The sequence below is a fragment of the Lactuca serriola genome, chromosome 9 (genome assembly GCF_051521515.1).
Source record: "Lactuca serriola cultivar US96UC23 chromosome 9, Lser_US96UC23_V15, whole genome shotgun sequence".
NCBI classification, from domain to species: Eukaryota; Viridiplantae; Streptophyta; class Magnoliopsida; order Asterales; family Asteraceae; genus Lactuca; species Lactuca serriola.
Window position 1 is genome coordinate 63,791,452 of NC_136416.1, and position 27,339 is coordinate 63,818,790.

At 27.6% G+C, this 27,339-nt stretch overlaps 1 protein-coding gene across 1 annotated transcript; it reads left to right on the plus strand.

Annotated features, from left to right (window-relative positions):
- The first annotated feature begins 23,137 nt into the window (after window positions 1–23,137).
- LOC145074245 (uncharacterized) lies at window positions 23,138–25,387 on the plus strand. The gene is made up of 5 exons (XM_079020655.1): window positions 23,138–23,303; window positions 24,220–24,355; window positions 24,716–24,809; window positions 24,901–24,981; window positions 25,072–25,387. The coding sequence occupies exons 1-5, from the start codon at window positions 23,264–23,266 to the stop codon at window positions 25,204–25,206; spliced, it is 486 nt and encodes a 161-aa protein (XP_078876781.1). The 5' UTR covers window positions 23,138–23,263; the 3' UTR covers window positions 25,207–25,387.
- The last annotated feature ends 1,952 nt before the right edge of the window (window positions 25,388–27,339 follow it).

The window sequence follows — 27,339 nt, forward strand, 5'->3', positions numbered from 1 at the left end:
GATTTGAACGTCTTACAAAAATATTATTATTTTATTCAATTTATTTTTAGAAATAGTGGAATTTCTTTTATAAGATAGTAAAGATATATATATATATATATATATATATATATATATATATATATATATATATATATATATATATATATATACACACACATGCTAACATTTTTTAATGTTTTGCTCAAATTATTTTTTCTAATCTTTTTGACATTTTCTTCAAGTAAATTTATTAATGTTTTTTATTTTGATGTTTTATTCGAATATTATTTATTTATTTATTTGCGTTATGTTCGAATACATTTTTCAACTATATAAGGTTGTATAATTATTATTTTTGTAAACTAATTTATTAACATTTTTTATAAAAATGTGTAAAATGTTTGTTAAACGTGAATATGATTAATATAGATTAGGTAGACTTAGGCTAAGCTGAGATCGACTCACAATGTTGCCGAGAACGACCAAGTCATTTCACATTGGATTTAAATGTAATTATTTCGAGTTATTTTTTTTGTTTTTAGCAGTGTTGTAAAAAATCACAACACAAGGGCCTCTAATCGGTCAGGTAGCGTTTAGTGATTAATCGGGACCTAGTTGTGATTTTTTACAACACTGCTAAAAAAAACTCAAAATAATATTCACGTTTAACAAACATTAATCATATTCACATTTAACAAACATTTTACACTTTTTAAAAAATCTGAGATTAATCTACCTAATCTATATTAATCATTTTCACGTTTAACAAACATTTTACACTTTTTTTAGAAAAAATGTTAATAAATTAGTTTACAAAAATGATAAATATACAACTTTAGATAATTAAATATTTGAATTAAAAAATAATAATTATATAACCTGATAAAAGAAAAAAAAAATGAAAACATAATTGAAAGTGAATTAAATTACGAATTATAATTACAATAGCCGTGAAATCCTTTAACAAATATAAACATACTATATGTTGAAAAATGTATTCGAACATAACGTCAAAAAAATAAATAAATAATATTCGAATAAAACATCAAAATAAAAAACATTAATAAATTTACTTGAAGAAAATGTCAAAAAGATTAGAAAAAATAATTTGAGCAAAACGTTAAAAAATGTTAGCATATATATATATATATATATATATATATATATATATATATATATATATATATATATATATATATATATATATAAACAAATCTAAATCCATAAATATATAATTAAAATACATAAAAAAATAATAAATAATAGAGAAAATTACATAAATGGTCCCTATGGTAGAAACATATTACATAAAGCGTCCTTATGCATGAAGGGCAAATATGTCATTTTACATAGGACTTAACTGAAAAAGTTAACGCTGTTAGTCAAAAGGACCGTCTTTGCAAGATTTTGAAACCACAGGGACCATATGTGTAAAGAATTCGTCATAAGGACCATAATTGGTCGATTTTGTCAACCATGAGGACCATTTATGTAATTTTGTCTTCATTACATGTCAATCAAACGCATTTAAGTTTCTAATACATTCTAATTCCAATTCCTTTGACAGATTCTTTTCCTTTCAAAAACATTCTGCGAAATAAACGCAACCTAAGTATTTTTAAAACCTAATCCAAAACACTTTTCAAAATAAGGATGATAATTGATATAGATAGTAATGATTTCGTGCCGACATATTTAGAAAGTTTTTTTAATAGTTGTTTTCGTATCGTGTTTACTTACAAAACAAAGTTTTTGTTTGATTTTTTTAATAGCATGAGTTGAAACAAAGGAATGTTTGAGCTTACAAAACAAAGTTTTTGTTTGATTTTTTTAATAGCATGAGTTGAAACAAAGGAATGTTTGAATTTGTTGAGAGGATACTTACTTATTGTCACTTAGCAATATATGTTAAAGATAAGACTATTTATCAATCTAGGTTCTGGGTATCCACATTCAACAAAGCAAAGAAGGATTCATGAACCTTGAAAAAAGATAAAAGTAAATGTGACAGTCAAATACCACAAACACTAAGGGGTTTACCTCATCGTTGTTGGAGGCCCAAAGATAAAATAATGGTAAGGGTTTAACTCCTCGTTATCTCTGACCAATATGTTCCAACCTATTAAATCAAAAAGAAAAATCATTGTGAAATCAGAAGAAAAACAAAAACAATAAAACGCTTGAACAAATGAGCCAACAGAAGTAGTTTCACCTCAGATTATGAGTAACTCAATATAAAAAAACGCAAAACTAAAATGGAGATGACTCCATGCTTCTACAGTAGAGATAGAGAGAAATTCAAGTTTCTTTTTCATAAACTTGATTCGTCAAAATCAAGAAAATGTAGAAGGGATAACCTAAAATGGCTATTAAAGAATTAAATTGTTAATGTTCTTCTTTTTCATTTTCCTGTTTAATTAAGTAGCCATCCATCCTGTACATACAACTCATCACCTGCTTTAAGTAGCCATTCATCCTCTACATACAACTCATCACCTGCTTTATTTCATCAACAATTATGTTGACCTAATATTCATTTGGAAGTGTGCTCTGGAAATCTTAAAGCACTATCCAAATGTCACGACACTCTAGATTTATGAATAATATCCATTATGGTAAAGGACTAACAAAGAAAGGAAACACCATCGTCTAACTTAAAAGACGGACAAAATACTGTGGATAAAAAACACAAAATATCATCTATCATCATCATACTCCTCTTTATAAGATCGAAATTTAAAATTAAACATAAAATCATAGTTCCCCTGTTTTAGGATTATTGAGTGGTGAGACGGAAACTAGGTCGTTCCAAAAATCAAAACACACATGTTCCAAAAATCGTCTAACTTCAAAGACTAACAAAAAGAATCAGATTTGTCAATCTAAAAGTAATAAGCTTAAATCTTGTATGATTGGGTCAACAATTACACACTTTACAAGCTAGACATATGAGTAATTCCTGAATTTAGTGGTACTCACCTCACAACAAGCAATTGGGTGTAGCAGTTCTTTCTCCAGCTGTATCTGAAAATCAAAATCCAACAATTACAAAGTAAACAATCTACTATAAGGAACAAAGTTAAAAAAATGGAAGAAATAAGAAATCGATTAAGCCAATTTTTGTGTAATCATATGAAAAAAAGACATTTTTTTCCGTTTAATTTTATGTACAACCCTGAAAGACAAAGCATTCTTTCAAACTTTTAGGGTTCACGAATAGGGGATGTGAAGATGGCATCATGTAACAGGAGGACTTATGGAGCAACGAGAAGTAGGTCATCCACCTATATCCTCCTTCTGAGGGTGGGAGAGATAACATGATCTTCAATCCACCGATTTCAATTTCAAGGATGATGATCATCTGTTAAATGCACAAACATAGTTAAAAAGAGGGTTAATTTTGAACCAAAATATCAAAGGGTAAAATAGTCACATTTCAGTTTCATGGACAAATATAATGCATGGATGAGAAAAAGATCCATATCGTAGAAATCAAAATCAAACTTGGGAAAATAAAATGTCAAAAACTAAAATTTGAAATCGGAAAACGAACCTGTTATGTTGATCAAGTGAGTGAAAGGAGAGGTGATGACGGTGAGGACGTTGCGCATGTCACGTGGTGTCGTCGTTTTGGGTTTTTTAGAGGGACGAAGGTAGAGGAAGAGAAAAGTCGTTGGTGTGTGGTGGTGAGATACATGATATAGGGTTGGTTACAATGGATGAAGTTATAACAAAAAACAAAGACATGGAGTTTATAGATAGAGGACGACAATTACATAGAACTAAGATTATCAGTGGGCGGGGATTCAACGCTTTTAGGGTTTTAATTGGTTGGGAGAGGAGATGCATTTATATAACGCGTCTCTTGTGTGTTATGATGTGTTTTTGATTGATTTGGTTGTTGAAAATGGCAATTCAATTGCTAAAAATGAGGAGTTTCAATTCAATCCCTGAAATGAAGGGATACTAATTCAAAAATATTATCCTAATCAAATATTTGTACCTATGGCATTATTATTTGTAAGATTTATATTATAATATTATTATATTAATGGTTTGTTGTACTTTAAGCTTAAGTACTTGAACGTCTTAAAAATTATTATTATTATATTGAATCTATTTTTAGAAACAGTACGATTTCATTTATAAGATAGTAAAGATATATATATATATATATATATATATATATATATATATATATATATATATATATAAGATTAAATGAGAATAAAAAAAAGATTTAAGAACCCTAAAAACCATTATTTTTAGTTTATATACTTAAAGATAAATATGTTATTTTGTCAAATATATGTTTGCAAACTTTATAAATGACATATTTGTCCATTAATTGTTAAAGAAAATGAATGGCATCATCGTAAATAAATGAAAATTTTAACCTATTTTTTGAAACATATTACATTATCTGAGTTTTAGATCTAAAGTTATAACCTTACAACTTTCTCCTTCTCTATTTGATTAAGAAACCTAACTATTTTTTTTCTCTTTTAAAGCAAAAAACTCTAGCAATGTCTGATGCCTTGTTCCTTCGGCGACTCTGTCGTCGCCGACTCTACTACCTCCATTATAGTGTCCTCCTTCGTCCATGGTGGATCTGCTTCATTTTTGTTGTTTTCTCTCCTCTCATAAAATAATATTGTCAGACATTACCATATCACCACTGTTGCTTCAAATATGCTCCGACAAAGATCCACAAAAACCTCTAGATTCACTCAGATCTGGTTCGTTGCCACTTTCCCCCATTAGATTTGAAATCTAAACTATCTCAACCACTCATCTCCTCCAGATCTATCGTGAACCACCACCATAACTACCACCACTGCTTCCACTGTCAACAACCATCACTGATCTATTTTTTTGTGGTCTGATAGAATTGTCAATGATTTAAAGCAAATAAGCTAAAAAGATCGAACAATAAAAAGAAATATCATTGTTAAATATTTAAATTTGAATATTTTAGGGATGCAAATTATTTTTCACAAAAATAGAAAGACTATTGTCATTGAAATAGGATAACAATACATACCCATAGGCTAAGCACTTCCTCGTTTTATATGTATTTTCATATTTTGTTTAACCTGAGGTTAAGTAATCTTTCTGCAACTGTGATCTATGCCCCATCTTATCTTTATCTGGATCACAAAAGGAGTCAGTTACATTTGCATGTCATTTGAACTCGATTTAGTTCATTTTGTGAAAAACTGAGATATGATTCCGAAAAGAATCATTAAAAATCAAAAAAGAAAGAAGAATAAGATTCTATCCAATATTAGACCTTGAAACAGAACCTTGTTGAGCAAAAAAGATGTATTCGGATACAATGGATATGCTCTGGGACGGAAGGATTCGAACCTCCGAATAGCGGGACCAAAACCCGTTGCCTTACCACTTGGCTACGCCCCATTTATATTGTTATTGGACACTAATACTAATAAAGAATAATATTGGTATTAAGTGTTCGTCAATTCTAGCCCAACTATCTATAGAAAATCTTTCTTCTTTATAGAATATATTATAGATTCGTGCTAGGATTTTGACATGTGTATCTCTAGAATTCAACTGAATTTATTGATCATTACATACAATTCAATTAAGATATTGTATGAAAGTATGATTTCTTCTATTCTCCTTTGAGAATTGGAGGATTTTTGATTGAGCGGAAAAAGAAGGAGCTTTTTGTCTACCTTACTTTCTTCATTTTTCCTTATATAAATAACTCAATCAAAATGCAATTATCTCGACGAACAAAATGTCTGTTATGCTTAATATCTTTAGTTTGATCTGTCTTAATTCTGCCCTTTATCCGAGTAGTCTTTTCTTCGCCAAATTGCCCGAAGCCTATGCTTTTTTGAATCCAATCGTAGATGTTATGCCAGTCATACCCCTGTTCTTTTTTCTTTTAGCCTTTGTTTGGCAAGCTGCTGTAAGTTTTCGATAAGATCTTGAATATTATCTTAGAAAATTCATGATTTATTCGAGAAATTTTTTGGAATAATAGCTTGGTCTACGGCGGGATTAACCGCATTTTATATGTGTCGGATCTATTTACTTACTTTTGAAGGAGATTTAAACGTTCGTTTTCAAAATTATAGTGGAAAAAGGAATACCCCCTTCTATTCAATATCTCTATGGGGTAAAGAAGGTTCGAAGATAAGTAACAAAAACTTTAGTTTGGTAACTTTATTAAAAATGAAGAAGAATCCACGTCCTTCTTTTTTTCAAATAATAAAGTATATAAAATTGATGAGAATGTAAGAAATATGATACAACCCTTTCTTTCTATTCCGCATTTTGGCAATACCAAGACGTATTCGTATCCTTATGAATCGGATAATACTATGTTATTCCCAATACTTATATTGATTCTATTTACTTTGTTCGTTGGATTCTTAGGAATTCTTTTCAATCAAGACGTTGATATATTATCCAAATGGTTAAACCCGTCTATAAATCTTTTACATCAAAATTCAAATAATTCGATAGATTGGTATGAATTTAGTAAAGATGCATTTTTTTCAGTCAGTATAGCCTCTTTCGGAATATTTACAATTCAATGATGAATGATGTATTAATTAGAGTCTATTAGAGTATTTAATAATATATAAATATAGTAAGATAATAGAATAAATCTATAAGTAGAGGCTATAGAGCGGGTAACGGGAATCAAACCCACATCGTTAGCTTGGAAGGCTAGGGGTTATAGTCGATGTCGATTCATCATTTTTAACGTCTCTAATTCAAAACCGAACATGAAACTTTGGTTTCATTCGGCTCCTTTATGGAAAATGGATAAATTGCTAGATTTCAGATGTGAACCAACTTACAAAAAAAAATGATACCCATAACATCTATGTCAGCTTTTTGTTTGAATATATTCAATTCAAAACGACTCGCTTTATAGATGATCCCTCTAGAAGAAGGCAATTCTAACAATCTTTCTAGTTACTTCGTTCTTTATTTCTATTTGAGAGGGTCCTAAGGAAAAGGATTTTATTTCCACCGAGCTAAAATAATATGTCAATGTCTCTAGTAAACTAAAGATATTCTTTAATAGCTATTTTGCTTCAATTTATTCACTACAAATGCAAACAAAAATTGAAGATTTAGTTACGATTAGAAATTAGAAATCTACTTTTGTATCTTCATCCATGGATTCTTTATTACTTGAAATGAAACTTGACTTCTGAGTTCTTATCAATAGTTGAAGAAATCAAATCAAAAGAATTATTTTTTTGTGTTTTAAATGAAATCAACAGGCTATAATGAGCGGTATTCTATGAGATCCGAGAGTATGGTAAGAAATTTCTTACCATACTCTCTATTAGTGTTATAGTAGTGTATAAAGTTGTACTTTACTTTCTAATAAAGTTGGTATACTATATTAGCTTCTATCTTCAATATATGTAGTGATCAATCCATATATGGAATTAACGTAGGACCCAATTCTCTTGAATTCGGGACCACTATTCGAAATCTTAGTGAAACACTGGATTTGTTATCTCATGTCTGCTTTTCGTGAAAAAATACCAATTGAAGTGGAGGGTTTTTTCAAACAACAAGGGGCTGGGTCAACTATTAAATCAAATGATATTGAGCATGTTTCCCATCTCTTCTCGAGAAACAAGTCGGCTATTTCTTTGCAAAATTGTGCTCAATTTCATATGTGGCAATTCCGCCAAGATCTCTTCGTTAGTTGGGGAAGAATCCGCCCGAATCGGATCTTTTGAGGAACGTATCGAGAGAGAATTTGATTTGGTTAGACAATGTGTGGTTGGTAAACAAGGATTGGTTTTTTCGCAAGGTACTGAATGTATCGTCAAATATTCAATATGATTCCACAAGATCTAGTTTCGTTCAAGTAAGGGATTCTAGCCAATTGAAAGGATCTTCTGATCCATCCAGAGATCATTTTGATTCCATTAGTAATGAGGCTTCGGAATATCACACATTGATCAATCAAAGAGAGATTCAACAACTAAAAGAAAGATTGATTCTTTGGGATCCCTCCTTTCTTCAAACGGAAGGAACAGAGATAGAATCAAACCGATTCCCGAAATGCCTTTTTGGATATTCCTCAATGTCTGATGAGATGTGATGAAAATCGTCTTTTACTAATGGTCAGTGAAACCATATCTAGCAACTTCGGTGAGTTGCGAGGACCCACCACAACCGCTTCCATCCATATCCATTTCATCTTCGATTCCTCTAGATTTGCTTCATCTACGACCACCTCCAGCCATCTTCTTTGTCTTCGGTCACCACCCCGCCGTGTCTCTACCATATGTGCTCTACATTCAGATATGGATAATCTTCCTTTTGACATGTAACTTTTTGAATGATCTTCATATCTTAAAACTTATATTTTCTTCTTGAAAAAAATCAGTAAGCACTGCCAAATTTACTTTAAATAAATTTTGAATTAAAAAAGCATTAGTATCCACATTTGTTTTATTAAGCTGTGAACGAGTCCTAAAATGCTATATTAAACTATAAATTTTGTGTGGTACACACGAGGTGACCTCCAACTTTTCTAGATGGGGGCAAATAAAAATAGACTATCGAAAAATATTTATTACTTTATTAGTTACGTAAGTTTAATACATAATGATGAAATGACTAAATTTATTTTACCACATTTATACCATTGTATATTAAATATATTTGTAATATTATCCATGAAATTCAATAAATTTAAATAGTTAAATTACAATCACCATTAAAGATTAAAGTGGTTTTTTACAACAACAAACGTGTTAATTTAACCTAAATGTCTAGACCTAAAGCTTTAATTACTAAAAAAACTATATATATATATATATATATATATATATATATATATATATATATATATATATATATATATATATATATATATATATATATATATATATATATATATAACCTAAATGTCTAGACCTAAAGCTTTAATTAGTAAAAAAACTATATATATATATATATATATATATATATATATATATATATATATATATATATAGGGAAGAGTTATATGGAAAATGAATAATTAGGGCAACACATATTTGAACCAATGAAAACATGACAACACATCACTTCCACAATAAATTCCACAATAGATTACTTGTGAAGAAAGAAATGGACACGTGTCATTTGATTATTGGTTCCGGTAGATGTTGCCCTAGTTATTTGTTTTCCACAGAACTCATTCCTATATATATATATATATATATATATATATATATATATATATATATATATATATATATATATATATATATATATATATATATATATATATATATATATATATATATATATATATATTTAGGGTTAGGTTCAATAGAGAACCATAATTAACCAAGGAAAAAAGGAACCAACCTTTTTTTCAACTTTTAGAACTTATGTTTTATCAAAAAAAAAATACAAAAATTCATAACTTTTTTATCAATTTTCCAATGATATCAAATTCGATTTTTTTACGTAAAATTCACAATGTGAATTTTTGAAAATTCACAACGTGAATCCGGATTCTCACGGTGAATCCGAAAAATAATTTTATGAATTTAGATATTTTAGATGGTTCTCTATTGAACTTTTCCATATATATATATATATATATATATATATATATATATATATATATATATATATATATATATATATATATATATATATATATATATATATATGGCTAGGTTATTATATGGATGTTAAATTGTGTGGATGTAACGTTGATTGTAGACCAATCATTTTAGTTATCTTTAAAAAGTCATTATAAACTATTATTGAATTAAAGATAATTGAAAAATATTATCTAATTTCATTGAAAGGGTATTTTAGTTAATTAATATAAATTTAAAAAAGAAAAATTATGGATCTTATGGAATAATTAATTCTCTTAACTTTAAAATTCTAATTTTTCTGGATAATAATTCTATTAATTTATTCTAAAAAAATGTGTTTATAATTATCTTGAGAAAAAAAAACATTATATTCTGATAGAATACAATAAAAATATATTATCAAGATTAATAAGTTTGAATGAATACAAATTTTATATGAAACAAAATTTAATATTTTAGAATAAGAAATTACATTCATTATTAAAGAATACATCTATAAACATAAATTACATTCATTCCAAAAGAATACGACTAATAATGGTTAATAATTACATTTATTTTTAAAGAGTAAAATTAAAAATGGTTAAAAATCAAATAAAAATGTCTTCCTTCAAGCTAATTGTCTTTGAAGCTTTGCTTATGTCATCTATCAAGAAAATAAGAGACATTCTGTTAAGAATGGTGTATAGTTCTTTTTTACATTGTAAATAAGAAAAACACAAATAGTAAAATAATCAATTTATATATTCTTCATGGCCATTTTAGATTCAGTGCATTCTCATATTTTCATTGAATATGTTAAAGAATTGTAATTAACTTTAAATAAAATACAATCAATCTGATAGAATGTGATAGACAACTAACATTCAAATAAGTAAGAACATAACCAAAATAATTTCGGCTTTGATTTGTTGTTGGGAAACTATAATTTTGAACATGAAATCACACTTATCCTTAATTTTGAAGATTTTATATGAAATGAAAGTTTTATTAGTAACAAAGTATTCAATAACTTCCAAAATCAAACAAACCAAAAATGGGTATAAAAATTTGATTACCTAGTGAACTGCATCATTTATCAATTTATGATGATAATTCAAAGATCAAACTAATAAAATTCGGTGGCAATATAGTAAGAGAAAAAAAAGTGATTTTCCACTTGCTATCACTGAAGGAAATGTTTTCAATAGTCAAATTCAATACGATATGAATATTTATTTCTAGTAAATCATCAACGAACATAATCACTAATGACAAACAACAACCAAACACCGTTAATCAGATTTGTATAAATTAAATAACGAAATTTGACAACTCACATAACAAAACTAAAATTATGATCGTAACACAAACCTATTTTTGCAGACTTCAGAGAATCCAAGAAAAAAGATCAAGAGAACATCAAATTAAGAAGTAAGAACACATGTAGAAAAAACGATATTGGATCGGTAATGGCATCGATTTAGGGTTTCGGGGTTTATGGCAAAGAAGGTGATCGACAGTTGTGGCCGAACGGATGTAAGCTACAGATATGAAACTGATTTTCTTATTTAAAGATGAATTAATAAATTTAAATTTACCAAAAATTAATTAATAGTTAAGAATACAATTTTATCCCTATCTAAATCTTTGAAATGATTAGTCCATACTAATCCCTACATCCACACAATAATTGTTCATCCACATTTAAACCTACTTATATATATATATATATATATATATATATATATATATATATATATATATATATATATATATATATATATATATATACTAAGCGAATGTCCGCGCGTTGCGCAGAAACACCTATATAGTTGAAGTCTTTACAAATATATGATTTTTTAAATATAACAATAACGTTGTTGTTAAATTTAATATAATAATTTGTATATACTAAATTGATATAATATATTGATTATTTTGAATTATATGATAATATATAAATTTATTATAACTTCTTAATCTCAATCGTTTGAATGACTTCTACCCGCGAGTTACACATGAATAAAATTAAATATAATATATGATTTGATGTTATTTATAGTTGTTTTTATTGTTAATTAATTTTTTAAAATTTATTTGCTTAATATTTTAATTTCTACCATTATAATTATTTAAAACATCAAACATTGTTTTTTTCATTTTAAAGCTAACAATATAATCATTTATATAGAGTTGTTTTTAACTATTGTTATTGTAAGTTATTTTAAGCTACTTATTTGAAAACTTTTAACGATTATAAAAATATATTTAAGAAATATTTTAGTTAAATTGAAATTACAATTTAGTTTTTGCTTTTATCACTACAATTTATCACTTTTAACTATTTATAAAATATTCTTTAGTTGTTTTAAATGGAACTGAAATTTATATTTGAGTTGACATTGTAATGCGCAGAAACACCTATATAGTTGAAGTCTTTACAAATATATATTTTGTAAAATATAACACTAACGTTGTTGTTAAATTTGATATAATAAGTCGTATATTAATTTGATATAATATATTGACTATTTTGAATTATATGATAATATAAAAATCTATTATAACGTCATAATCTCATTCGTTTGAATGACTTCTACTCGCGAGTTAAACATCAAAAAAATTAAATATTATATATGGTTTAATATTATTTATAGTTGTTATTTTTAACTAATTTTTTAAAATATATTTGCTTAATGTTTTAATTTCCATCATTATAATTATTTAAAATATCAAACATTATTTTTTGATTTTAAAGGTAACAATATAATTATTTATATAGAGTTATTTTTAACTATTGTTATTATAATTTATTTTAAGCTACTTATTTGAAAATTTTTAACGATTATATAAATATATTTAGGAAATATTTTAGTTAAACTGATATTACAATTTAGTTTTTGCATTTATCACTATAATTTATCACTTTTAACTACTTACAAAATATTATTTGTTTTTTTAGTAGAACTGAAATTTATATTTAAGTTGACACTGTAATGTTATATTTAAATTAACAATTTAAGTATTTTGTCCAAACTGTTCAAAAATTGTAGCTTTAAACTAATGATGGTTTACATGCAACAACATTTTAAATCTAATAAATTAAGTATAATATGTTAAAATTTAAAGACATAACTTTATAAATACAAGTAAATATATTATTTTAAAATTGAAATTTAGTCTATTTATGATTACACTTTAGGTTTGATATTTATTTAACCTTATTAACCAACTTACAATCATTATTAAAAAGTCACTACAATTTATCACTTTTAATTATTTATAAAATAATCTTTGGGTTGTTTAAGTTAAATAAAATATATATTTAAGTTGAGCCTATAATGTTATATTTTAATTAATAATTTAAGTATTTTATACAAATTGTTCAAAAATTATACCTTTAAAATGATAATGGTTTACATTCAACAATATATTAAAACTAATAAATTGAATATAATATGTTAAAAGTTAAAAAACATAATTTTATAAGTAGAATTAAAGATATTATTTTAATATTAAAATTTAATTTATATATGAATACACTTTAGATTTGATATTTATTTAACCTAATTACCAATTTAATTATTATTATAAAGAAATTGAAAAGTCATGGGAGTTTCAAATGAATGTGGTGAAAGAAAAAAAAAGAATGAGGGTTTCAAATGCATGAGATTCAAGAAAAAATGTTAGCGTTATAAGCATGGTTGTCAAAATCGCGATCCTGATCGTAGGATCGTACGATCCTACGATCCTAGGTATGAAAAACGATCCGGATCGTAAAAGGATCGTATTTGGGGTAGGATCGCAGGTAGGATCGTAAGATCGTAGGTAGGATCGTAGGATCGAGATCCGATCCGATCCTACCTTCCTTTATTTTTTATTTTTTATTTTTTGCAAATGAAATTTTTTTACCACTTTATGTCTTTTACCCTTTACCAATTTATCATTTATCATTTGTATTGTGACTTATGACTAATATTTTAAAGTTTTTATAACTTTTGAACAAAAAATTGATTGTTTGAAATATTTTTTATGATTAAAAATTATAAATTAAAATTCTATTTTATTTTGTGGGATCTTAGGATCTCGATCCCGATCTTGCAAACCCAAAAACGATCCTATTTAGGATCCCGATCTTGACAACCTTGGTTATAAGTATGTATGGTATATATATATATATATATATATATATATATATATATATATATATATATATATATATATATATATAGTTATAAAGCTAGCATTTTTTCTTGAATCTCATGCATTTGAAACCCCCATTATTTTTTCCTTTCACCACATTCTTTTTTCCTTTCACCACATTCATTTGAAACTCCCATGACTTTTCAAGTTCTTTATAATAATAATTATAATTTGGTAATTAGGTTAAATAAATATCAAATCTAAAGTGTATTCTAATTCTACTTATAAAATTATTATTTTTTTTTAACTTTTAACATATTATACTTAATTTATTAGTTTTAATATATTGTTGGATGTAAACCATTATCGTTTTAAAGGTATAATTTTTGAACAATTTGTATAAAATACTTAAATTATTAATTAAAATATAACATTATAGGCTCAACTTAAATATAAATTTTATTTAACTTAAACAACCCAAAGATTATTTTATAAATAGTTAGAAGTGATAAATTGTTTTGTCTTTCTAATAATGATTGTAAGTTTGTTAATAAGGTTAAATAAATATCAAACATAAAGTGTAATCATAAATAGACTAAATTTCAATTTTAAAATAATATTTTTACTTCTATTTATAAAGTTATGTCTTTAAATTTTAACATATTATACTTAATTTATTAGATTTAAAATGTTGGTGCATGTAAACCATTGTCAGTTTAAAACTAAAATTTTTGAACAGTTTGGACAAAATACTTAAATTTTTAATTTAAATATAACAATACAGTGTCAACTCAAATATAAATTTCAGTTCCACTAAAAAAACCAAATAATATTTTGTAAATAGTTAAAAGTGATAAATACAAAAACTAAATTGTAATATCAGTTTAACTAAAATATTTCCTAAATATATTTATATAATCTTTAAAAAAATTCAAATAAGTAGCTTAAAATAACTTATAATAACAATAGTTAAAAAATAACTCTATATAATAATTATAATGATAGAAATTAAAACATTAAGCAAATAATTTTTAAAAAAATTAGTTAAAAATTACAACTATAAATAATATTAAACCATATATAATATTTAGCTTTATTGATATGTAACTCGCGAGTAGAAGTCATTCAAACGATTAAGATTATGACGTTATAATATATTTATATATTCTCATATAATTCAAAATAGTCAATATATTATATCAAATTAATATACGAATTATTATATCAAATTTAACAACGACGTTAGTGTTATATTTTAAAAAATATATATTTGTAAAGACTTCAACTATATAGGTGTTTTTACGCATTACAATGTCAACTCAAATATAAATTTCAGTTCCATTTAAAAAAACTAAAGAATATTTTGTAAATAGTTAAAAGTGATAAATTGTAGTGATAAAAGCAAAAACTAAATTGTAATTTCAATTTAACTAAAATATTTCTTAAATATATTTTTATAATCGTTAAAAGTTTCCAAATAAGTAGTTTAAAATACTTACAATAACAATAGTTAAAAACAACTCTATATAAATGATTATATTATTAGCTTTAAAATAAAAAAAAAACAATGTTTGATGTTTTAAATAATTATAATGATAGAAATTAAAATATTAAGCAAATAAATTTTAAAAAATTAATTAACAATAAAAACAACTATAAATAACATCAAATCATATATTATATTTAATTTTATTCATGTGTAACTCGCAGGTAGAAGTTATTCAAACGATTGAGATTATGAAGTTATAATAAATGTATATATTATCAAATAATTCAAAATAATCTATATATTATATCAATTTAGTATATACAAATTATTATATCAAATTTAACAACAACGTTATTGTTATATTTAAAAAATCATATTTTGTAAAGACTTCAACTATACAATACAGATGTTTCTGCGCAACGCGCGGGCATTCGCCTAGTAAATATGATGTTGATGGTGGTGTAAAGTAGCACACAAAGCATTAACTAGCAATGAAAAATTAATAGGACAATAGGGTTGTCGAAGTAGGGCTAAAGACTACTTATCTAATAAACTCCCTTCGTAAACGCATTTATTTAGAATTAACTGTTTTTACATTGAAAACTTTACTCCATATTTAATTCTCGTTACCTTTTTTATCATTTGATTTACTTATCTAATAACAAACCTTTTTAATAACAATGTAAATGAATTTTTTTATACGATACTATAAAAACAAAATATCAACCCGACAAACGAAATTTCTAAGTGCATCAAAATTTAGAGTTAGATGGAGATATGAATGGGAGGGGTTTTTTTTAACCTTTTTAGTCCTATACTTTCTATTATTTATAGACAAAATTGCAAAAATGGTCCCTGTGGTATGCATTTTTTTGGGGTTTTAGTCCAAACCCTGACTTTTTTGGTTTCGTGGTCATTTTGAGCTAGTTTGGTTGCGGATTTGGTCCCTCGGTAAACTGAAATGACTTTAATACCCTTGGGTATTTATTTTCTATTTCTAAAATCATTTTTTTTAAGTTCAAATAATTATTTATTTATTTTAATAATTAAAAAATGAAAGGGCTCTCTCTCTCTCTCTCTCGTCCTTTTCACAAAACAAGAAATTAAAAATCAAGAAGTATTCACCCTTTTTATCTTCCGGTCTTCAAGAAACAATCAAACCAAAAACTAAGAAGATGTCTAGAATCATATCCATCAACAACAAGCATCTGATTTCTTTTTTGAAAATAATCGTTACTAGCATCATAAATCTGATTTCTCCCTTCTCAAACACTCGATTCATACAACATAGATTAACTCATACACTTCAAAATCATGTCATTGGGATGAACCCACCAGGAAAATCGATTCTGCATCAACAATTTAAACCAAATTTCTCAAACTCATAGGGTACAACCAAATCCTGCGACTCAAGTATGTGTGTGTGAGTGAGTTTGATGTGAAGACAACCAGGAAAAGATTCTGATTATCAAGCTTACCGGAACTTTGATCTTGATCTCGGTTTCCCCTACCCCCTTTCTCATGTAAAGATTCTGATTATCGCCACCATCTTCATAAAAATACCGGAGAAGACGAACCAGATCTTCAGCTCCATCATCGTCATTGCCACCACCACCCGAGAAGAAAAAAACTTAAGCTCGTCACCGCTACCAGATCTGCAAACGAGATATTTGGATCTGAAAACGAGGTCCTCAGATCTGAAAATCATCATCTCCTTGAGCTTGTCTTCGCTAAAAGAGAAGACCTACCAGGCGGCGGCGACGTTAGGGCTTGCTTTAACAGGAGGAGCTTGTCATCTGAGGAGGAGATCGGAGATCCACACACTCGATCTGATTTTTTCTTCTTGAAGGTGTTCATCTGAAAAATCCTTCATCAGATTTGATTTCGTGTGTGTGGAGAAGAAGGAGATGGTGAAGGTTAACAGAAAATTCAATTTACAGAAAAAGGAAGCGAAGGACACGGTGGTAGTGGCGGACGGTAGTTGAAGTGTGTATGTGTTCTTGAGTGTGTGTTCATGAATATGAATATGTGTTCTTGAGTTTGTATTTGCACACACAGAGAGAGAGAGAGAGAGAGAGAGAGAGGTGGGACCTTTTTTATTTTTTTAATTGTTAAAATAAATAAATAAATATTAAATTTTAAGAATAATGAAAGAAAAATGAAAAATAAATACCCCAAGGGTATTATAGTCATTTCAATTTTCGGAGGGACCACTTTCACATACAAACCATTCCAAAAGGACTACGAAACCAAAAAAGTCACTGTTTGGACTAAAACCCCAAAAATTTGCATACCACGGGGACCATTTTTGCAATTTTGTCTTATTTATATCATCTAAATAAATACTATAGACAAAATTGCAAAAATGGTCCCTATGGTATGCATTTTTTCTGAGGTTTAGTCCAAACCTTGACTTTTTTGGTTTCATGGTCCTTTTAGGCTAGTTTCATGGTAGAATTGGTCCTCGGTAAACTTGAAAAGACTACTTTGCCCTTTTAATTTGTTTTTTCCATTTACTTAAATATTTTTTTCTTTTATTTAAATATAAATGTTAAATCAAATCAAAAAAAGGGACCCACATTCTCTCTCTCTCTCTCTCTCTCTCTCTCGTCTTATTCTTCAAAACTCAAGAACACAAACACAGTTATAAACATACAATTTAACTTTCATGGATTTGTTCTTCAAAACACACACACACACTTAAGAACACATAAACACACTCTTATAAACACATACACACTCAAGAATACTCTTGAAATCGTTCTAGAAATGAAAACCACACACTCAAATCAATGATAGTCGCACATAAGGGTATGTCTCGATTTTCTTGGGGTGATCTAGTGCGATTTTGATAAAAGAGTGAGTGAGTCGAAGTACTGGGTCTCGATTTTGATGATACCATAAGCAACATATCATCTCCGTCACCAAGAGACACCAACATCAAAAACCCTTTTGCGATTTTGACACCTACAGAAAATCCCTTGAAAAACCACCATCTTCATCTCCGCCACCAAGAGTCGTTTGCATCTCCGTCACCAAGGGTTGTAAGTTTTAGATCTCAAGAAAGGGGAGTAGTGGGTCTCGATTTTCTTGAGTTCATTTGGTGTGATTTTGACAGAAAAAGGAGTGGGTGTAGGAGCTGCATTTTTTTTTGTTTCTTCCATGGTTGAAGCTTTGAACAGAAAAGGGAGAATATACAGAGTTCTTTTCTGATACATATACCCACATAAAGGAGAAGTTTCTCCCATGGCTACCATTGTTGAAGCTTGAAAAGGCAAAAAATCTACGACTTAAAGAAACGATTTGGGGAAGTTCTTCAATTTAATGTGTTTGAAGCAAAATATAAAATGGATACAAACACAAAAGTTGGTTCTTAGAGAGAGAGAGAGAGAGAGAGAGAAAGAGAGAGAGAGGTGGGACCTTTTTTATTTTTTTAATTGTTAAAATAAATAAATAAATATTAAATTTTAAGAATAATGAAAGAAAAATGAAAAATAAATACCCCATGGGTATTATAGTCATTTCAATTTTCAGAGGGACCATTTTCACATACAAACCACTCCAAAAGGACTACGAAACCAAAAAAGTCACTGTTTGGACTAAAACCCCAAAAAAATGCATACCACAGGGACCATTTTTGCAGTTTTGTCAATACTATAAGGTTTAAACTTTTTTTTTATCATTTTAAAATTAATTATAAACTTTTTTATAATAAATGTAGTGGCAAGGTCCTGACGCTTTGTGCTTTTGCACCCTGTGAATATTATATTGTTCTAAAAATATCATTATTTTTTTAATTTATTATATAAAAAATTTAAAAGGTTATAAAAATGTTTTAAAAAGGTTGCATAAACTGTTTTATTAAAATCAGATGTGTTTTTAAGCTATGAATAATGTGAATGAGAGTTTAAACTGCTTTATTAAAATACAAATTAAAGTCTTAAAATGTAACTTTAAAGTTGAGAATATTGTTGTAAATGTATAATTTTTGTATATTAAACTGTGAACTTATAGTATTAAGTTGTGAATTTTCTGTATTAAACTGTGAATTGACTATATTAAGTTATGAATTGATTGTATTAAGTTGTGATGACTATATTAAAGTGTGAATTGATTGTATTAAGCTGTGAATTTATTATGAATCCATTGTTTGCTTTTGACATATGAGATGAAAATAACATTATATACATATCTGATTTAATCTAATTTTGAATAAAGTATATAAAATTTAAATTGTGAAGATTTGTGTAAATAAACTTTGAAAGAAGCACTAACATATAAATCTAAAGGTATATATGTAAGCTTTAAGTTGAGAATATGATTGTGAATGTATCATTTTTGTGCATTAAATTATGAATTTTTTATATTAAGTTGTAAATTTTATATACCGAACTATGAATTGATTGTATTAATATGTGAATTTTTAATGAATTTTATGTTAAACTATGACTAATGTATGAATGCTTGTATTTATTTTTGTGAGTATATATTTTTTTTGTGTTGTACAAATATGCAAAAATATATTAGTTTTTATAATTATTTTGCATTAAACTCTTAATTAGTAAATTAATTGGTTTATTAAACCATGAATATAATATTTAAGCTATGAATTCATTATTTTATATAAGATCTGATTTGGAAGGAATGATAGCTGCGAAAGTGGCACATGTAGTTGATGGCGGTGTCTGGTAGTTGGTGGCGGTGGTAGAGTTTGGGTTTGACTTATTTGAATTTATGAATTTGTGTATAATGTATTGTATTATGTTGTGAATTTATGTATTAAACTAAAAATGGATTGTATTAAGTTGTATATTATATAAATTTTGTGTTAAAATATGAATGAATATATGAATGAAAAAATTAAACTATTAGTGAATTAATATGTTTATTAAACTGTGAATATGATATTTTAAACTGTAAATATGTATTATATATATGGTATATTCTTTTTAAAGAAATCTACAATTTAGCAAAAAGAGAAAAATAGGATTTGTAAAGGCATAAATCTATTTTTTTTTATTAAACTATTGTATGTTTGGCTGCAAAAATAAAATGGTATGTATTAAAAAATATTACCAAGGAACTGAAACTTACAATGTTTGTTTTATTAAGCAGTAAATACAACTAGAAAATGTCATTGAATTTGATGTTAGTCCAGCGGGTGGTCCGGCGACGGTCTAATGGTGGTCCGGCGACGGTCTAATGGTGGTCCGGCGACGGTCTAACAACAATGAAAACTAGCTGTAAACTAGGGAATAAAAAAGTTTGCTTAATATAATATTACTGTTTGATTTGTCCAAAATGTCCATAATGATTTTTTTTTTAAAAATGGTTTTTAGGGTTTTTAACATTTTTTAGGCTCTCATTTAAACCACTCCCTATATATATATATATATATATATATATATATATATATATATATATATATATATATATATATATATATATATATATATATATATATATATATAGAAAACCATAATTAACCAAGGAACCAATCTTTAATTTTTTTCAACTTTTAAAACTTAGTTTTTATTAAAAAAAACTAAAAATACAGAAATTCATAACTTTTTATCCTTTTTCCAATGATATCAAATTCGATTTTTTTACGTCAATTTCACAATGTGAATTTTTGAAAATTCACAACGTGAATCCGGATTCACACGGTGAATCCGAAAATATTTTTCACATTCACAATGTTAATATATGAATTTAGATATTTTTAGATTTTTTTTTCGATAAAGAATAAGCTCTAGAAATTTATAAAAGATTTGGTTACTTGAAGAACTAATAATTATGGTTCTCTATTGAACTTTTCCATATATATATATATATATATATATATATATATATATATATATATATATATATATATATATATAGGGTTAGGTTCATGTGAGACGGCCTAATTTTGTGAGACCGTGAGACGCATTTTTTTAGTTCTTTTTATTTTTTTTAGTTAATTCAAGTTCCGAAAATAATATTTAAAAAAAGAATTTTTGGATTTTTACATTTATTTTGCATTTTAAAATTATTTTTTAGAATATATACAGTGTAATATTCTATTAAAATATTTCACGTATTTCTAAAAAAAAAAGAGATTTTATTATTATTATTATTATTATTATTATTATTATTATTATTATTATTATTATTTAGTTAATTCAAGTTCTGAAAATAATATTTAAAAAAAGAATTTTTAGATTTTTCCATTTATTTTGCATTTTAAAATTATTTTTTAGAATATGCAGTGTAATATTCTATTAAAATATTTCACGTATTTTTCAAAAAAAAAAAACGGGATTATTTTTTATTTTTTTTAGTTAATTCAAGTTCCGAAAATAATATTTAAAAAAATAATTTTTGGATTTTTCCATTTATTTTGCATTTTAAAATTATTTTTAGATTTGGTCTCACGGTCTCACAAAATTAAAATGGTCTCAAATGAACCTGAATATATATATATATATATATATATATATATATATATATATATATATATGACAATATGGAAATTGGGTATAAATGTTGTATACATGTTAACTAATATAAAACTATCATATTTTTTAGGCTTTTTGCGGTTAGTTATTAATACCTTATTTTTGTTCTAAATTAAACCATAAGAAATTATCAAATTGATTACTATGACTTATTAGGCTAAAACACTTTGGATGTATTCGGCAAAATTAGCTGACAACGAATAGTTTGTAGTTTGTAGCGTTTTGTTAAACGCTACATGAAGTAGCATTTAGATTTAAAACGTTTTGTTTAAACTAAACGCTAGAAGCTTGTAGTGTCAAACGAGACTTTCTGTTCAAAAACGAAGCGTTTTGTCAAATACTAAAACTAGAAGCTCTCAAACGCTCTGTACCGAACATGCCCTTTGAGTGACTTTTATTTTTATTTTTGGATCATTTTTCATATCATTGGTTTAGTGATTTGGCTTATGACCGTGATATTTTTTTTATAATTATAGATTTTATCCATTTTTGGAGGATCGAATATGTTATGAATGATGTTCTTCATCACGACTTTTGTTTTTTTGGTCATGAGTGTTATTGTTGTCTTTTTCTCTGCAGCTTCACCCTCAACTCTACTTCCTTCACCACCAAACTCTCAGTCGCAGCAAACCAAAATCCAAAAATGAAACCTATGAAGACGATGATGAACATATCGAAAGCATGCATAAAGCAAATGGAAAAAAAGATCTAAATTTGTAAAGATGCAAATATGGTTCAACCGTTCAAGTTTAAAAATGCATTTAATAAAGATGGAGACGTTTTAAAGGTTGAGACGTTTTAAAGGTTTCACTATCACATGGTTCATGTGTTGGCATCTTCTAAGAATCACAACCCTAGAATCCCTTCTTTTGGGAATGAAGATATATGAATACACCAAAAAAAGTCAAGATCATTGAACATAACATGTGAATAATTTGTTTGTTGGCAACTAGTCTAGCTGCCTCGTGGCCCGAGCAATGCAATCGAAAGTCGAAACCCCTGAAAATGTTTACAATTGTGTAATTAGTTTCGAAATCGGATGACATTTATAGAGTATCGAATTTAGTGGGAAATGACATACAATTTATTAAATTCCCATACATACAATTTATTAAATTGCCATGGATCGAATATCCGCATGATTTCATATTTACGTAGTATAACATATGGGAAAAAAATAGAATTTTATAACAATCATAAAATGGACGGAATTATAAAATATTATAGGCCTGAACCAAAATACCAATTTTTTTTTTTTTTTTTTTTTTTTTTTTTTTTTAAAGAAGAGAGGGAGATTATCTTTTTTCCGATAGAACCAAGGTTTTATTTTTTTGGCAGTAAATGGTAGCGGAGTTACCAAGGAACCCCATTTTGTTCTGAATTCCCTCTTTTACCCTTCTCCACCAAACCATTAATTGGGTTATCTCTTGGCTCTTGCTCACTTCTCACTGCCAAAAAAACCTCCGCTTGGCTGGCTGTTTCTTAACCCCATTTGTTTTTTTCTTGATCACCCAAATCTCAATTGTTCATCGGTATCGATCCATCTACTCATGGCTACAAGCAGCATCGTCGCACCTGCTTCAATCAATGGTAATTTGACTCATTTCTACAATCTTTTATCTATCATTACCTGCAAGATTTCCAGGGTTTTATGTTCTAGAGAGCGGAGGACCACTTTCTTGCTGAATCTTTTTCTTTTAGACGATGAGCATGATATGATTTTTGTAATAATTGCTTTTGATATCCACGGGTAAAGATTTTTTTCTTGTTCCCAACAATTTCATGCCCTAATTGATATAGCCCTCTCTCTCTCTCTCTCTCTCTCTCTCTCTCGGGTTATTGATTTTCTGCTCCAGTTCAAGATCAAGAAAGATAGATATCTGTATAAGCGAATCAATTCCTATTTGTTTTTGTTCGAATTCCTAGTTTATCACCTATTTTGTTTGTGTGATCGATAAATGAATATCTAGTTCATAAAATCAGTAAAATTATAATTCTTTGTTAAATTAAAAGATCGGGGAGCTGGATTAACCTGTTTTTGGGCGCTGTTTAGAAAACTGTGTTGTACTAGAGGTGAATTTGAAAAAGAATGACCTTTTAAAGCTTGATTTTCTCTCTTCAAGTCCAATAGCCATGGAGAGATGTGAAGAACCTTCTTTCGTTTCTTCATGAGCATTAGCCAAATTGCGTTCCCTCTCTGTATATCCCCTTTCTTCTTTTGATCAGCCTACTAACAAACACATCATAAAGATTTTCTTCATTCAATTCCAATAACTTGTCTTTTGATTTGGTTGATTCAATGAGTTTCTTCAAGCTCACTTGTCTTAATGAGTTTCTAATCTAATTGGTGCTCCTCATCATCGATCCTTCTTCACTAATCAAATTGTAAGAATCAGTGAGTTTTGTGGAAGATTATAGAGTGGAAGGTTGGAAGTCAATGGAATTTGGTATTTTGTGTTTTTACTTTTTACTGATGATGATGTGAGGATATATTGTCACCATGCAGTTCGAGGGAATCTGAAGGGACATAAAAATTGGTCTGGGAATTCCTCCTTTTATGGTAACACAATTACTCTCACACATCAAAGGAAGTCTAATCAACAAAAAATTCGGCGAAATTTGGCGATTTCTGCAGAATACAAGTAAGATAACTTTTTGTCCCTCTTATGGTATTTGTATTAAATTTCACTTAATAATATCTATGTCCAAACACGACAAAACTTGTCACCCTGTGCGTTTGCTAATAACAAAATATATAACCACATATGGATCGTCTTTATTTGTCATTGGATATGAATTGATTCCATTGAAATTGAAAGATTACCTCATATGAGGATTTTTAACTTTCCATCACTTTGTTGAGGGATTTCAATTCCATTCCTTCCCCTTTTCGTAAAAGACAAAAATACAAATACGCTTTGAATACTTAGTAAAAACTTCTGCAACTTTATCTCTTTATAATTTCTTTTTTATATTTTTATATTTTGGGTTTTATCCTTCAGTGATCGTAGTGGTGGAGGTGGTGGTGACTTTGTTGCTGGTTTCCTTTTGGGGGGTGCATTATGCGGGACTCTTGCATACATATTTGCTCCACAGGTCAAACAGTCAACTAAACTCATGCCTAATAATAATAATAAATATTTGAGGTCTTAATTTTTTTTGGTAATTTTGTTTAACGACTTACTAGATAAGAAGATCTCTGTTGAATGAAGATGAATATGGATTCAGGAGGGCAAAACGGCCAATATACTATGATGAAGGTCTAGAGGTGTGTTTAGTTTCCTTTAATGCTTGAATTGTGTATCAACCTTGTTTCCTTATACTTATTGTTTTATTTTATTCTAAAATAAAATTGCAGAAAACAAGGCAGACTCTGAATGCTAAAATAAGCCAGCTTAATTCTGCAATTGACAACGTGTCCTCACGGCTGAGAGGTGGGAATAACATGCCTCAGGTGCCAATTGAAACTGATCCTGAAGAAGCCACCATGTGAGAAAAAAAATCATGTATCTGCTGTTACTTGAATTTGCAAGGAAGGATTTGTTGATATTTTGGTTTTAGTTTTAATCATTTTACCTAAAGAGTTGTGTATTTGCTTGATAACACCAATTACCCTCAACTGTCTGTCTCTGCTTATAGATTCTCTTGAATGAATGAGATACTTTTTTTTTTTCTGCAGGGTGTTTAGATGTGTGTATTGAAAGTGATAATATGATACTGAATTATTGATAGTTAGATTAAGAAGATTATTAACTAAAAATCAAGGTTTTAAAAATCGTTCGAGGCGTACGCCTCGAGGCGCGCCTTGAGGCGAGGCGGACGAAAAACGATTCTGAGGCTACGCTTCTTAGGGGGAGAATGAGGCGCACGCCTCAGTCTTGTGAGGCGGTGAAAAGCGGTCCGAGGCGGGGCGTTCCGAGGCGAGGCGTAAGAGGCGTTCTGGGTTTTTTTTTTTTTTTGGACTTTTTGACCTTAGAAATCACGTGATATCTTTACTTGACCTAATTTTTCTCCAGCCGTCACTCCTTATTCTCTCATTTCTTCTTTCTTTTCTCTTCTCGTCACTCCTTATTTTTCGTTATTGTTGATTTGGCTTGATTTGAAGACTATTATGCGTTTGGTTTTACTAATTTGGCATGATTTGAAGACTATTATGAATTTTAGTATCTTTTTATTTTTGGGATGATGACATTAAGTAAGACTTTTATGTTTGAAATTGGACTTTAGTATGTTTTTTATGATTAATATAATATATTATTATTATTATTTTATTCCGCCTCGAGGCTTACGCCTCGTTTCGCCTCGAGGCTTACGCCTCGTGAGGCGAGGGGTAAACGCCTTGAGGCCCGATTCCGTATTTTAAAACCTTGCTAAAAATAATAGGCAACAAACATCCTGAAGAAACCCTAGTCAATCTCAATCATGATGCAATTATTATGTTAAGAGTGCTAGGCTGTAAAAGCATCTATAGAAAGATGATACAGATATAATGATAGAAACTTGAGATAGAAGGAGTTTTTTAGTTAATGTATTAAGAAAGCCATTGAAATAAATCATTGAGCGAGTTCGTACATATGTATATACAAATTCTGTTGAAAATGAAGATCGTTTTTGTCAACAGACATTCGTCTTTTAAAGTTAAATTGTGTAATAATACAATTATTGCATATTATATTTCTAATTATTCTAAAGTCGAACTGTAGCCTGATGAATTTTTGGGATATCAAAATCTGGTTCCACGTAAATGATCATAAGGTTACGAGGCGAGCTTCATATTTTTTTTTCTATATTTAAAATTAAATAAATAAATATAGAGTTGCTTACTAACAGTTCTATTAATTAAATCGGTTACAAGGGTTCACATACTAACCTATTACGAAGCCTCAATTATACAGCTTTTTTTTTTAACGGCTAAAGGGATGTGTCTTTTTATTTCTCTTCTTTTTAACTTAATGAACTTAATATTAACAACATTTAATATATTCAGATATATTTAGTATTTAGATGTTTCTTTTTTACTTAACTACTAAATAAAAACTTAACAGGAAAAATGGAAAAGAAAATGGTCTATGAATTCAGACGTGTCTTTTTCCATAATTGTCCTCCTATTTTTTCAAATGGATATGACGATACCATGTCATTCTCCTTTTGTTTTCACAATTGTCTCATATTAATTCTTAAAGTTAGGTTTATTATGCTAATCATCAATATCTTTTCATTTGATTTGGAAAAAAAAGGCAACGATAATATTATGACAATTGTGCCAATTGCTAACCATCAATACCCATTTAATTTATTTTCTCTTGCAATTAGTTTAATAATATAAAAAAAAGTTAAAAATTGCATTTAATCATGCTTCTTAAAAAAAATTATTTTTCTAGTCAATCAATTCATATATGGTGTTAATTAACTTTGTGTCAATATTATCAATAGTTTTAATTAGTTAATATGATATAATGATATTGTATACTTTTATTTTATAACAATTATTAAATACTAAATGATAATTTATTATTTTAAAATAGAAGGGTAAAATAGTATTTATTCATATTCAATCAATTTCTTCGGTTAAATTAAAATAATATTTATATCAGCAACAATTTATCAGTTTAAGCCAGCAAACAGA

What these genes read in the sequence shown, in the direction of transcription:
- LOC145074245 (XM_079020655.1), top strand. Translation starts at nt 23,264, where the DNA reads ATGGCTACAAGCAGCATCGTCGCACCTGCTTCAATCAATG. An exon ending in CGCACCTGCTTCAATCAATG is followed by an intron (nt 23,304 to 24,219) that starts GTAATTTGACTC and finishes GTCACCATGCAG; the next exon opens with TTCGAGGGAATCTGAAGGGA. An exon ending in ACTATGATGAAGGTCTAGAG is followed by an intron (nt 24,982 to 25,071) that starts GTGTGTTTAGTT and finishes ATAAAATTGCAG; the next exon opens with AAAACAAGGCAGACTCTGAA.